Source organism: Zingiber officinale, chromosome 4B, assembly GCF_018446385.1.
Source record: "Zingiber officinale cultivar Zhangliang chromosome 4B, Zo_v1.1, whole genome shotgun sequence".
NCBI lineage: Eukaryota > Viridiplantae > Streptophyta > Magnoliopsida > Zingiberales > Zingiberaceae > Zingiber > Zingiber officinale.
In genome coordinates this window covers 10,625,720-10,639,218 of record NC_055993.1, presented here as the reverse complement: position 1 = coordinate 10,639,218, position 13,499 = coordinate 10,625,720, and the positions used below count along the sequence as shown (strand labels likewise).

General features: G+C 37.4%; 1 protein-coding gene across 1 annotated transcript; it reads right to left on the bottom strand.

The window, feature by feature from the left end:
- Positions 1 to 5,273: 5,273 nt before the first annotated feature.
- LOC121978097 (cysteine proteinase inhibitor A-like) lies at positions 5,274 to 5,745 on the bottom strand. Its single transcript, XM_042530477.1, has 2 exons — positions 5,641 to 5,745; positions 5,274 to 5,548 (listed from the first exon to the last, which is right to left on the bottom strand). Exons 1-2 carry the CDS (start codon positions 5,743 to 5,745, stop codon positions 5,342 to 5,344), a joined length of 312 nt encoding a protein of 103 aa, XP_042386411.1. The 3' UTR covers positions 5,274 to 5,341.
- Between the last annotated feature and the right edge of the window lie 7,754 nt (positions 5,746 to 13,499).

Sequence of the window (13,499 nt, the reverse complement as noted above, 5' to 3'; positions counted from 1 at the left end):
GAAGGAGAGAAAGCTATAGGGTGCAAGTGGATATTCAAGAAGAAAGAAGCAATGTCAGAGGGAGAAGAAGTGAAGTTTAAGGCTCGGTTGGTAGCAAAGGGTTATTCACAAAGAAAGGGGATTGACTATGAAGAAATTTTCTCTCCAGTGGTAAGACATACGTCAATTAGAGCGGTATTAGCTTTGGTGGCACATCACGATTTGTATTTGGAGCAAATGGATGTGAAGACGGCATTTCTTCATGGAAATTTGGAGGAGCAGATTTTTATGTCACAACCTGAGGGATTTAGTCAGTCCGGACAAGAGCAGTTGGTTTGTAAGTTGAAGAAATCACTCTATGGGCTGAAACAATCTCCTAGGCAATGGTACAAACATTTTGATTCATACATTATTCAAAACGGATATAGGAGATGCGAGTATGACTGCTGCATATATGTGAAGGGCCTTGAAGATGAATCACTGATTTTCTTACTACTATACGTAGATGACATGCTCATTGTTGCGAAGAAGATGAGAGAGGTTGACAAATTGAAGAGGCTACTGAGCAAGGAATTTGACATGAAAGATTTGGGAGAGGCCAAGAAGATTCTTGGGATGGAGATTCACAGGAATAGAGTTGCAGGGAGATTATGGTTGTCTCAACGTAGCTATGTGGAGAAGGTGTTGGATAGGTTCAACATGAAGAATGCAAAGTCGGTGAGTACACCCCTGGCGCATCACTTCAAGTTATCCAGTACACAGTGTCCAAAGACGGATGACGAGATCCAAGAGATGTCAAAGGTTCCTTATGCCAGTGCAGTTGGTTGTCTGATGTATGCCATGGTTTGCACGAGACCAGATTTGGCGCAAGCAGTTAGTATGGTAAGTAAGTTTCTCTCAAATCCTGGTCGACCACATTGGGATGCAGTGAAATGGATTTTCAGATACTTGAGAAATACAACTAATTATGGCATCATGTTCAGTAGACAACCGGAAGATCCTTTAGTTGTTTGATGCGTAGATGCAGACTATGCAGGAGATTTAGATAACAGAAGGTCTATTACAGGATATGTGTTCACTGTGACAGGAGGAACAATATGTTGGAAATCTATGATACAATCTATTGTTGCATTGTCTACTATGGAGTCAGAGTGCATGGCAGCAATTGAAGCAGCAAAGGAAGCTTTATGATTTACAGGATTGGTCAGAGAACTGGGTGTTCAACAAGGTGGAGTCAAGTTGTTATGCGATAGTCAGAGTGCTATCTATTTGGCGAAGAATCAGGTGTATCATGCGAGAACCAAACACATTGATGTGAGGTTTCACAAGATCAGAGAGTTGATTGCTTCCGGGGAAATTCAACTTGAGAAGGTTCACACTGCAGACAATGCTGCAGATATGCTGACAAAGCCAGTGACCACAGAGAAGTTTAAGCATTGCTTGAACTTGATCCATATCTCTAGATGCTAGAGGAAGGAAGCCCAGACCCAGAGATCCAGATGGAGTTTTGTCCAGATATTCGTATTCTTCGAAGGGGTGAATATTCGCCAAGGTGGAGATTGTTGATGAGTGGCTCATATTTGGATGAAGGGATGTCATGGAAGAAAAATCTGTTAAGATTTTTCGTAATAAAATTCTGTTAAGATTTTATATAACAGAATTTTGTTATGTTTTTCATAACAAATTCTATTACGTTTTTACCGGGTCTGAGGGTTTAGCAGTATTTATAGGGATCATTGTAAACCCATTGTAGATCAGACAACACAAAAATCATTAGATGTGATTCTCTTGTGTAGAAGAGAATTCTAATAAAGCTTCGGCCGTTTTGTGGAGTAGGCAAGTCGCCGAACCACGGTAACTCTTTTTCTTTCTCTTCTTCTTCTCCTTCCTGGTGTTTGCTCTCTTTTGTGCGTCTTTGTCTTGTTGTTCCGCGCGATCTCTTTTCTCTCTTCCTCTTCTTCCGCGGTTCAGAAAGGTTGAGAGGTATTGCCCCCTCTTTGCACAACAACAATAATAATAATAATAATAATAATAATAATAAGAATAAGAATAAGAATAATAATAATAATAATATTATTATTATTATTATTTAAAATCTATTATATTTTACTATATTTTCACTTTTTTTATTTTTATATATATTTTTATTTTTTATTTTGTTATTTTATGTTTTTTAATTTTAATTTTAATTTTTTTAAGTTTATTTTATTATTTTATTATTTTTATTTTTAAAAAAAAAATTAGGGTTTTTTACATTTTTCAAATTTTTTAATGTTTTTTAACATTTTTAAATTTTTTACGTTTTTTCTATTTTCTATGTTTTTTTGTATTTTTAAATTTTTTTTAATGTTTTTTCTATTTTTTATGTTTTTTTTTATTTTTTAATGTTTTTTTCTATTTTTTTATTTTTTTAAAGTTTTTTGCCATTTTTATTTTTTATTATATTTTTTTAAAAAAATTACGTTATTTTATTTTATTTTTTATATTTTCCATTTTTTTCTTTACATTTTACTTTTTTTTCACATGTTTCTTTTATCCGAGGGTATTCTGGGTAAAAAAAATCGATAACCCCGGAATCAATAAAAACCTTAGTTTTCCGAGGTTTTCCGATTCCTAGTTGCATGCCCCTTTTGCTGACGTGTCGGACATGAATTATTACTCGGGAATCATCGATTACCTAAACCAAACAAGATTTTTGTTGATAACCTTGGATGGATACCCAAGGTTATCAAGGATAACCCCCAACCAAACGCACCTTAAGAGTACATGAAAAGTAAATAAATTCCTCAGCAGCAATAAAGATGAGTAACATCAATTCATTTATATGATTTCCAATGATACAATAACATCAAAACAAGTTTTTATTTCAAGGGAAAAATAACTAAAATGCTAACTAGTCAACATGAATTTCAACCATATATAGATGCAACCATATATATAAGTAAATAAATAAAAGAAAAGGAAAAAAATGCATCACATAAGAAAGTATCATGTTACTTACATTAATGGATTCCCATATCATGTTAATTCCAATATCGCAGTCGTATTTTCCCATGTTATATCATAGGAACATTCGTGCAAATGTCTTCTTCGGAATATATCAAACCAGCTGCACTTTATTAGTACTTAAATATTTTTTTTATTTACTCAAGAATTTAGTTTACTACATCATATATCCAGTATTAAGGGAAATTAAGAGTAGAATATTTTTCTATAGAGAGAGCACAACGCAGGCTCTATATGCTCCTACTACATCTTATTCGAAATGTTAAGTTGCTCCAAGGTTCTTGTAGTGCTCCAAACATGGACTCTTAGCAAACTCTTCAATCACCTGATAATTGGAAAGAATCAAACAATTTGTTACCTTCGGTTAGTGATCATGTTGATAGTTTTTCAAGTAGCACAAGTAAACAAGGCATGCTTACTTCAATGCTTGCAATAAGGATCTTTAGTGGTTCACAAGGTATCAGAAAGTTGAATTTACAGTTACAAATAAAGTAAAAGAATCATATTCAGCTGTCAAAAGATAACTAGGTCCATGCTCTTTGAGAGAACCATACAAAACAAAATGAAAGGTTTTGAACATAAAACAAAAACAAAAAAAAATGTTAGTCATGCCAAGACTGATATCACTCATCTATCTATCTAATAAATTAGTTACTTTGGTTTTGCAAAGTCTCCCAATTGTGTAGGAACCTAAGTAGCTTTTATCCCAAGTTCAGAGAAGAAGAATAATAATGAGGAAAATCAATTTCTGTATTTACAACACTATTTTGATGTTAAATGTTGTTAACATGTTTGTTTAACGTTGTTGTCTCCTTGTTTAGGAGCATTCTTCATAGCCTGCATGAATTTTTAAACAAAAATCATGTCTAGTACTGTTTTTCATTTTTCTTATTGATGGAATTGAACCCAAATCCATCGCTAAGAATTAATTTGTCTTTGGAGCACAAAAAATTATGAATTTTCATAACCTCAATCAAAGCATTAGTTTGCTTTTTGTTCTAGCATCTAAAGCAAAAGAAAGTACATAAAGGATAGAGGATGAGGAATAACCATGACAAGAAACCAGGAAAACATATAATAACAGTAGTCCTTCAAAGACAATGAAAATCAAGTTACTAACTTAAATCTGAAGGAGATGCGTAAGTTCGAAAATCTTAATAAAATACTTTGAGTGAGGCCATATTGATAACAAGTAGTCGAAGATTGTAAACCTCAAATTTCATTCCCATGCTCTGATGAATCAAGGTATAGCAAGATTTTAAGATTTACGAACTACTAAACAAAAATATCATGAGGAAGAATCTATAGAAGTACCTGGACAACATGGGAAAATTCATTAAGGAATACATTTTGTGTGGCTAGGGACAGATGACTGCAAGCCAAAACCTCCAGCATATGCTTGATAGCCAAATCAAGAACTCCAATAAAAGAATACCACGTAAGTAAATGGAAGGAGATAAGGTCAAAAGCATCAAAGATAAATGCACAAATATACAAACAAAGAATAGAGAACCTTCCAACATTGTAGTGAACATGATCAGATATATAACTCCAACCATTTTCTCTATAACGAAGAGTGCATTCCTGTAAGCTCGAATCGCATGTTGTCTCTACATTTTACAGAATGAATGTTTTACAATTAGCACATAAAACTTTGAACATGCTTTAAATATCTGAGACACAAGTTTCAATATGAAGATGAATTTGACATGCAATCGAGTACCTGATCAGAAATGTAGTAACGGTTTCCAGACAAAACAAGATGAAAACCATACTTGCGTAACATTGGTGGGATGGAAAGCAAATAGCAGTAGGATGCTTGTTCAAGCATCACAGCTGCATGTAGAGAAGGCTCCTGATGAAATATATACATTAGCTGTACGCTTAGACACTCAGGTTTAGACTGTTTAGTCATTTTATTTACACGCTTAGCATTACCTCATTAAAAATGCGAAAAAAATATATTTGTGGCATCCTTGAACTGCCCCGTGGCCTTGAGCATTTTTGCCCACCATAGACCACACCTTAAGGCATTTCTTTGACTAGATGACCCAATTTTCTGAATAAAAAATTAAAAACATCAGAGATCTAGCAAATAAATAAGAAAAACAATCAGGTTGTATAATTTTACTGAAAAACATTCACAAGAAGATATGAAGTGCAACAAATGTGTAAAGATCTATACACAGCACAAACATGTAACAAAAAAAACTAGTTTAGATTATTCTACAATACAGTATAGCATAAACATGATATTAATCTTTTTGTATAGAGCATAGTGATGAGGATAGAAATTTGATACTCAAAATACTATTTTTCATTTTATTTATTGATGGAATTGAACCCAAATCCATCGCTAAGAATTGACGCCAGATTTACCTTGTTCGCCAACATGCTTGAATTCTTCAACCTGTTTGAAATTAAGCCATGTCTTCACCCACACTTTGGGCTCGTACAGCTTCTTCTCCCCTCCCTCAACTGCCTCCACCGTCAAGTGATGTAGAGTTCCAGCTACAACTTGCTCCCTCGCCTTCACAACACGCGCAAACTCCAGAAGCGCATTCTGCACATTGACAGATCAAAAAACATTGGTCCGGAGAAAAAGCCCCAATTTTGGGAGAGAAAAAAAAATAGTAATTAGGAGGAGCGCAAGACCTGTTTCTTGTTGTGCTCGTCGACAGCAAAGCGAGCGAGCTCCTGGATCTCGGTGTTGTTCTCTCTTCCTTCGAATTCCCTCACATTGCCGACCAACCGTGCCATGGTGGTCGTGGGCGTCCTCTCGCTGTTTGGACCTCGTCGGCCCCTACCTTAGCCGGGAAGAGCGAAGAGAGGAAGGAGGAGGAGGAAGAGAGGATCGGACGAGGAGGCAAAACTGAACGATTTATGCTGCGATTTTGCTTAGGACCGAAGCAGGTGGTTTTGATCCTGCTCGGGAGAGGAAGGGCGTCAATCCAGGAAGGGGCGTCGATCGAAGGGAAAGAAGGAAGGGGCGTCAATCGAAGGGGAAGAGGGAGATGAGGCTGAGAGGGATGGTTAGAGGTTTAGGTTTAGGTTTAGGCTGAGAGAAGGGGCACGATATTGGTTTAGGTTTGGAGGGAACTTTGTGAAGTGTTGTAAATTTTGGCTGGTGGAAAAATTAAATTATTATTTTTTGGTTCATTAACACCGGGTTTTAAAAACCGTTGTTAAAACCGGTGTCTATTAACAAAAAAAAGGCACTCATAGACATCGGCTAAAAAATCGATGTCTATGAGCGAAAATCTGCGCCCATAGACACCGATTTTTGGAAAAACCGGTGTAAAATACTCAAAGACATCGGTTTTTGCTTAAAACCGTTGTTGTTCCACCGATGTTTATGAGAGTTTTTCTTGTAGTAATGCCTCTGGTGTCATTAACGCAGACGCAAGTGGCTCCCTCTTCTCTCTCCCTCTCTGCACGCCGGCCGCCACCCCCTCCTTCTCCACCTCTCCTTCGTCACTGCAGCCAGCCACCATCGCTGGTCAAACACACTGCCAGCCATACCTTCGCCTTCTAGCGTCATCATCCGCTCTACAGCCCTCGGTGAGTAGCCTCTGACTGATGGCGCCACTCCTAGTGATCAATCCCCAACCGCCGATGCTGCAATGGCGTCCGCTTTCTCCCACGTCGCAGCTGACAACCTTCGGCCACTACAGCAGCACTCCAGCCACCACCGTGAACTGCCTCGCAATCCTCATTGTGGGACAGGTCGCTGCCACGCATGTTGTTTCCCTCTCCCTTGGCACGCCGACATCCACAGCCACTTCCAACGGCCGCTGGCAACCCAACGCCTGTTGTTTGCTCCTAGGAATATTGTACCGGTTTCCTTGTACAAAAATTTTGTACAAGTTCTAAACCTTTCCTAACAACCTATTGTGTTCTTTAGAAATTAAATTCGAAATCGCAAACGGAACTGATTCCAAATTTAACTTATTTATTCTTAGAGGTTTAGACTTGGATCACAAATGATACTTAACATTATAGATTCAAATCCACCTATGTTACAAATTCAATTAAATATTTATTTCGAAAATTGGCTCCTAGGTCAAACATGGCGACGCACTTGGCCTTCTTGGGTATGGGAACATCCACCTCTGCCTCGACAAAGCCTCTTAACGAAATTCAATATTTAATTTTCCTTATAGTAATCCTAGGTTTAACCAAAAAGAACAATCGAATCACAAGATCGAAAAATAAAAGAAACACAACTTCGAATCACAAATCTAAAAATCTAGAATCACTAGCCTCTTGTGTTTGGTATTTCAAAATCCATACAAAGAAAACTAGTATGATGCGGAATAGAATTACTCGTTATACCTTTCTTTGTAAGCAATAACCTCTTGATCTTCTATCGTATTCCTCTACTTATCTCGGACGTTGTGTGGACAACGATCTACCGAGATGAGAACCACCAAGACATCTTCCTTCTTGTAAGTTTCGGCCACCAACCTTCAAGCTCCAAGGGATACAAGAGCAAAGTCTCCTTTCTCTCCTTCTTCTCCTAGAAAGAACCGGCCACCAACAAGAACTCCAAGAGAGGGATGCACCGGCCACTAAAGAAGAAGAGAAGAGGAGGAATATAGGGTCGGCCACACCAAGGAAGAGAGAAGGGGAATACTAGAAGATATGTTGTGAGGTGAGGCACCTCTACCCCCTTTTTTATATTCTTTGGTCTTGGCATATAAGGAAATTTAATTATAATTAAAATTTTCTTATTCTCCTTGTCATTAGTTAATAAGGAAAATTTAATTAAAAATCCCTTTTAACCCTTTACATGGCCGGCCCCTTCACATGCTCCAAATAAGGCAAGTTTTAAACACAAAATTAAAACTTCCTTATTTGTTTCCGAAAATTTTTAAAATAAAAATTTCTCTTTAAAAAATTCTCTTTATGGTTGGTTATAAAAGGAAACTTTTATAAATTAAAATCTCTCTATTAAAACATGTGGATGATTTCCAAAAAGGAAAGTTTTCTTCAAAATTAAAATCTTCCTTTTAACTACAAATAAGGAAAGATATCAAATCTTTCTCTTAATCCTTTATAGAAACTTATAAAAGGAAATATTTAATTTTTAAACTTTCTTTTAAATCATGACTTCCACATAAGGAAAGATTTTTAAAAATAAAATCCTTTTATTTTTTATATGGTCGGCCACACCAAGCTTGGGCTCCAAGCTATGGCTGGCCACTAAACTTGGTTCAATCCCTTGGCTTTGGCCGGCCCAAGCTTGGGCTCCAAGCTTGCTTGGTCGGCCACCTAAGGGTGGGTACTGGGTAGGAAGTGGGTATTTGGTGGGTATAATTCTCTATATATAAGAGGCTACGATAGGGACCGAGAGGAGGAATTGGTTTTGGTCTCCCGATGAAATTAAGTTTGGGTGTTTGCCCTGAACACCCAACTTAATTTCATCAATAATAATTCATACCACTAAAGAATTATTATTGAACTACCGCACCAATCCCAAATTACATTTTGGGCTCCTTCTTATTATGAGTGTGTTAATCTCCCTGTGTTTAAGATATCGAATGTCCACTAATTAAATGAGTTACTGATAACTCACTTAATTAATATCTAGCTCCAAGAGTAGTACCACTCAACCTCATTGTCATGTCGGACTAAGTCCACCTGCAGGGTTTACATGACAATCCTTATGAGCTCCTCTTGGGGGCATTATCAACCTAGATTAGTAGGACACAGTTTCCTTCTATAATCAACAACACACACTATAAATAATATCATTTCCCAACTTATCGGGCCTTTTGATTTATCGAACTAAATTTCACCCATTGATAAGTCAAAGAAATAAATACTAGATATATGTGCTTGTTATTATATCAGGATTAAGAGCACCCACTTCCATAATAACAAAGGTCTTGTTCTTTTATTCAATCAGTATAAAAAGAACTTACCTTAAATGGTCATGCACAATACACTCATAGTGTACTAATGTAATTTATTAGTCAAGATAAACTAATACCTAATTACACTACGACTATTCCAATGTTTGTTCCTTTCCATCTCAGTTGTGAGCAACTGTTTATAATTTATAAGGAATTGATAACATGATCTTTTGTGTGTGACACCACCCACCATATTATTTACAATATAAATTAATTGAACAACTACACTTAACATATAAATGTAGACATATGACCAATGTGATTCTTTATTTCAAAATAAAATATTTACAAAAAGCTAGGCTTTTAGTATACACTCTAACAACGCCGCCTCCCTCTCCCTCCTTATTGGCCCCCTTCTCTCCACTGACCACAGCCAGCGTCGAACGCTACCCTCCGATGTCACCACCTACCTTATTTTCGCTGCCAAGTCACCGACCGACCATGACGGCGCAAGATCTTCCCTAAGCTGTATTCGTCCCCCAGCATCGCAGAAGGCCTCCGAGCTGTAGTCATCCCCCATCGTCGTAAATGGCCTCCGATCCATGCTGTTATACACTTCCGACATCGATCCAATATCTGTCCCACGTTGACATGCATTTTCGGCACTGATCTAGCCTTCGAGCCATTGATATGTTCTAGCCATTTAGCCACTATTCCGTTCCAACTTCATGTCATTGTTGTGTTTCGTTTTTCTCACCACTATTATGATTGTGAGCTGTTGGTATTATTCGGCCTATGAGCTGCTACTTTATTCCGGCCTGTGTGTCGATGTCATATCTTGGCCTGCGTGTCGATGTCATATTCCGGCCTGCGTGCCGATGTCATATCCCAGCCTACGTGTCGATGTTAGGTCCCGACTTGTATGCCGCCTTCCGGATCCATCCACGTCTGGCTCTGCACCGTTAGATCCAGCTCTTCATCTGGCTCATTCATCCGCTCTTCCGGGGTACCCCGGTCGCTGGCTGCAGGTAACGTTAACCAGAGGACTTCTAACGACCTGGTTAATATAGAAGTCATCTTAGCATACCCCCCTCCGAGACGTCGCTATTCGATCAACATTCCATCCATCTCACCTGTTAGTCCGTCCAACTCAGATTCCTCACAAGATCACCTTTCATTGAAATTCCTTGATTTATGACCATAAATATAAATTTGAATGTTCAACTTAGCACTTCATATATATAATTAATACTTATTAGGGTTTGTATTACTTGGTGCAATTTTTCTCTATAAGGGTTAATTCCATTTTATCTATATCATGTCCAACCAAAATATCTTATTGCATAATATTCCCAAAAATCTGTAAACTATTACATTTCACATGCCGACTATACCACCTAAACAAGTTTTCAGGGCTCATCCTGACAACATCCCTGCAAATGAGAACCACAACCCCGGCAGCTCTTCCTTTTGCTTTGTCAAGAGCACAGTGAAACACAATTCGAATTGGCCTTGTCTTCATAGTGCACAAGCTAACGTAATCCATCAATTTCCTCACCCAACTTGCCCACCACTTAAGTGTCTAGCATAGTATGATGGTGCCAGAGTCGAGGATAATGTTGTCGACCCTCAACTTGAACCTCCTAATAACGTAATCAATGTCGAACTCACCAGGGTTCAGTAAAAGAGTTTTTTTTTTCTTTGTCAGCGCAAACGTGTAGCTAATGCTATGGATTAACAAGCAAAGATATGGTACTCTTTTAAAGGACGACGGTCGAGCTAGATTCGCGTGAAGGCTAATGTTCAGTGTTGGCCAACTGTGACGTCTCCTAAGATTTATAAATATTAAATTATCCATAAAAGATGTTGACAATCAATATTTATTACTTTATTTATTCTAGAAACAATTACTTTTTCAAAGTTCAAATTCTTTGGTTTGATGTTTCGATTTAAACATAACCAAACACACCGCTTGTCGGCCGCTATTTTCGCAGCAAGGACTACCTTGGATCATAAAGAAGCCATTCTTCAGAAATTGATGAGAACCCAGAGAGGAACAATCACCTAAATCTAACTTTGATGTTAGGACACAATGCACCTAAACAGAATGAGAATGGAAATAACAATATTTTTATTTAGTTATTTTATCTGAATATATTAATTAAAAGATATAATGATTTTTTTTCATATTCCATCTGTTCAATTTAACATGCTCAATTTACTCAAATTTTTAATTTTTCATTTCATCTGTTCAATTCATCCCCCTTTTCTCATTCATCTACTTTATTAGGCTCATTGGGTATCTCTAACAAGCATGATTTAATTTGCCCAACTTGTATAATTTTGTTTATCTGGTCAACTAATTGATTCCATTTAACACTATTGACCTACTAGATTTTCTTACTAATTAAAGACCATCAATATAAAAGCCCGATAGCCTAGTAAATATATTTTCATAGTGCTACAAGTCTTTGTCAGTTACATTCTAATTTTCTCATTACAAGTTGACCAGCTTGCAATACTTAACCATGTAGATTTGCTAGCTAGAGAAGCCTAACCACGAAGCTTTGTTATCTGCTAATGCTTGGAAAGAAACCTCTTTTTAGGTTAAAGTAACACAGGATGTCCGATCGTATTAGCATGTGTGAGATTTATCGTAGCCTCACGGGGTTATATGGAGCGGTTAGTACGTAGAAGCTTGCCACTTGAGAGCATGGATTCGAACCGTGGGGTAGTCAGGGTGTAATTCCCTGGTCCCTGTGCACCTCGTCTCACTGCGCACTAACTTCTCCGGCTACCGTGATTTACCTCCCTCGTGAAGACCTTGGGCGTGGTGCGACGGGGATACTGGGGACGAGCGATATCGCCTTTTGTCACATGTGTGAGATTTATCGTCTATATTGATTTGAAGCTGCATGTGCCTTCTTAATTATACTTCTTAAATAGATACATCAAATAGATACATCAAAACATAGCCGAGTTACTTATTATATGACAAATTTATAGAATAAGGATTGAATCTCCCCAAGGATCAAAAAATTATCTTCTCGTATGATGATTAATTTCGATTTCGTGATTTACTCCCTTCCAATAGAATTGTCAGACGGACCAATCCATGACGGGGCTATAAAATTGAACATAAATTCGGAGTCATTATCATCGTTTGTTGTTTATGAAATAATATGAAGATTAGGAAGACCAGAACCCTTTTTGGTAGGTAGATATTCTTAAAGATTGAAATAATGACAATTGTAATCTTCGTTTCCAATAGGATGAGAAGAAGTTTCGTTACTTAAATCTTCGGCAACCCAGTCCTATATATACCATAAACCCGTCTAAATTTTTAGACCATCTTAGATAATAAAAAACAAGTAAACTTCTACTCACAAAATCCATATCCTTTAATTCAATCCTCGATTAACATATCATGTTAGATCATTTTAAAGGATATATAAAGAGTTTTGTTACCTGCACACCCATCTATGGGCAAGAGAACCTAGTATTATTATTTTTTAAAAAAAAAACAAATTCACTTCCTTTAACATAAATACTAAACCTTAAACCCTAAAATCTAAAAAAAAATATTAAAAACTAATACTAGATGCTCATGGATTGTCCATAAATGAATGAGTGTTCCTAATAACAAAAATATATACATACACCTTAGGTTCATTTAAATTATCAACCCATCATAGCGCTTCACACATAAATTCCATATCATTTCATTTAGTCCACGATTAACATATCAATTTGATCATTTTATTGGATTTAATTTTTAATAGTAATACTATGTATTAAAATTGTAACTTGTAAATCACGGAGAAATAAATTTCAACATGTTTGAGGTAGAAGATTAATGACTCTATAAGTATGTTGGTGACTAGACACATGTACGCGCCTGTTTACTCCGAACCGCTAGTGAACTAATGAAGGAATCGATCGTAACAGAGTCACACCCTCTGCTAATAGAATTGAACTAATGATAGTGGAGCTGTGGAAGTACTGTCACTCCCTCATCTATTCATACATTTCAATCATTCATCCCGTTCAGCTGAGTCAGACGGAGAGCTGTGATGAGGGTGAAAATATTGAGTGAGGGAGGACTTTGGGATTAGGACTCACAGATGCACCAGCTACCTCGGACCTTCACACAAGGCAGAGGAAGGATCGTCCCCCGAGGGTACCACAAACCTACGCACATGTAGACAGATCACACAGGAGCGTTAGAGCATGAAAATCAGGGAAGATGTCTCGAGCCCAGACCCTTCGATGCTCAAGTCAGAATCTGCGTAAAGCGAAAGAGTGCGGAAAGAAGAAGACGAACAATAATAGATGCATGCATATGTGCAAGTACCTATAAATGAAGAGGACCTTCCTCTTTATAATGCCTCTCATAACTTGCGCAATCATGATGCATCAAAGAATGTTATGTGTCAGGGGATGTCGGATGATGAATGAAGTACAGCGAACTCCCATTAGATAGAGGAAGGTTCCGCCTTCTGCATGTGTCAGAGCGTTGGAATATTCTCTGATGGATAACAGTTATTCTCTGAGAAGCAATTGTGATTCCATGACAATGTTGTCTCCTGTTAGTAGCTTATCCGGCTAAGAAGCTGCTTGGTAATAGACTTGGGGCGGTGCCCAGGAGAGATGAGG

Bases quoted from the DNA above. Each gene is read 5' to 3' on its own strand.
- LOC121978097 (XM_042530477.1), bottom strand. From the start codon at position 5,745: ATGGCACGGTTGGTCGGCAATGTGAGGGAATTCGAAGGAAGAGAGAAC. The intron at 5,549-5,640 runs GTCTTGCGCTCC...GTCAATGTGCAG, and splicing joins ACGAGCACAACAAGAAACAG to AATGCGCTTCTGGAGTTTGC.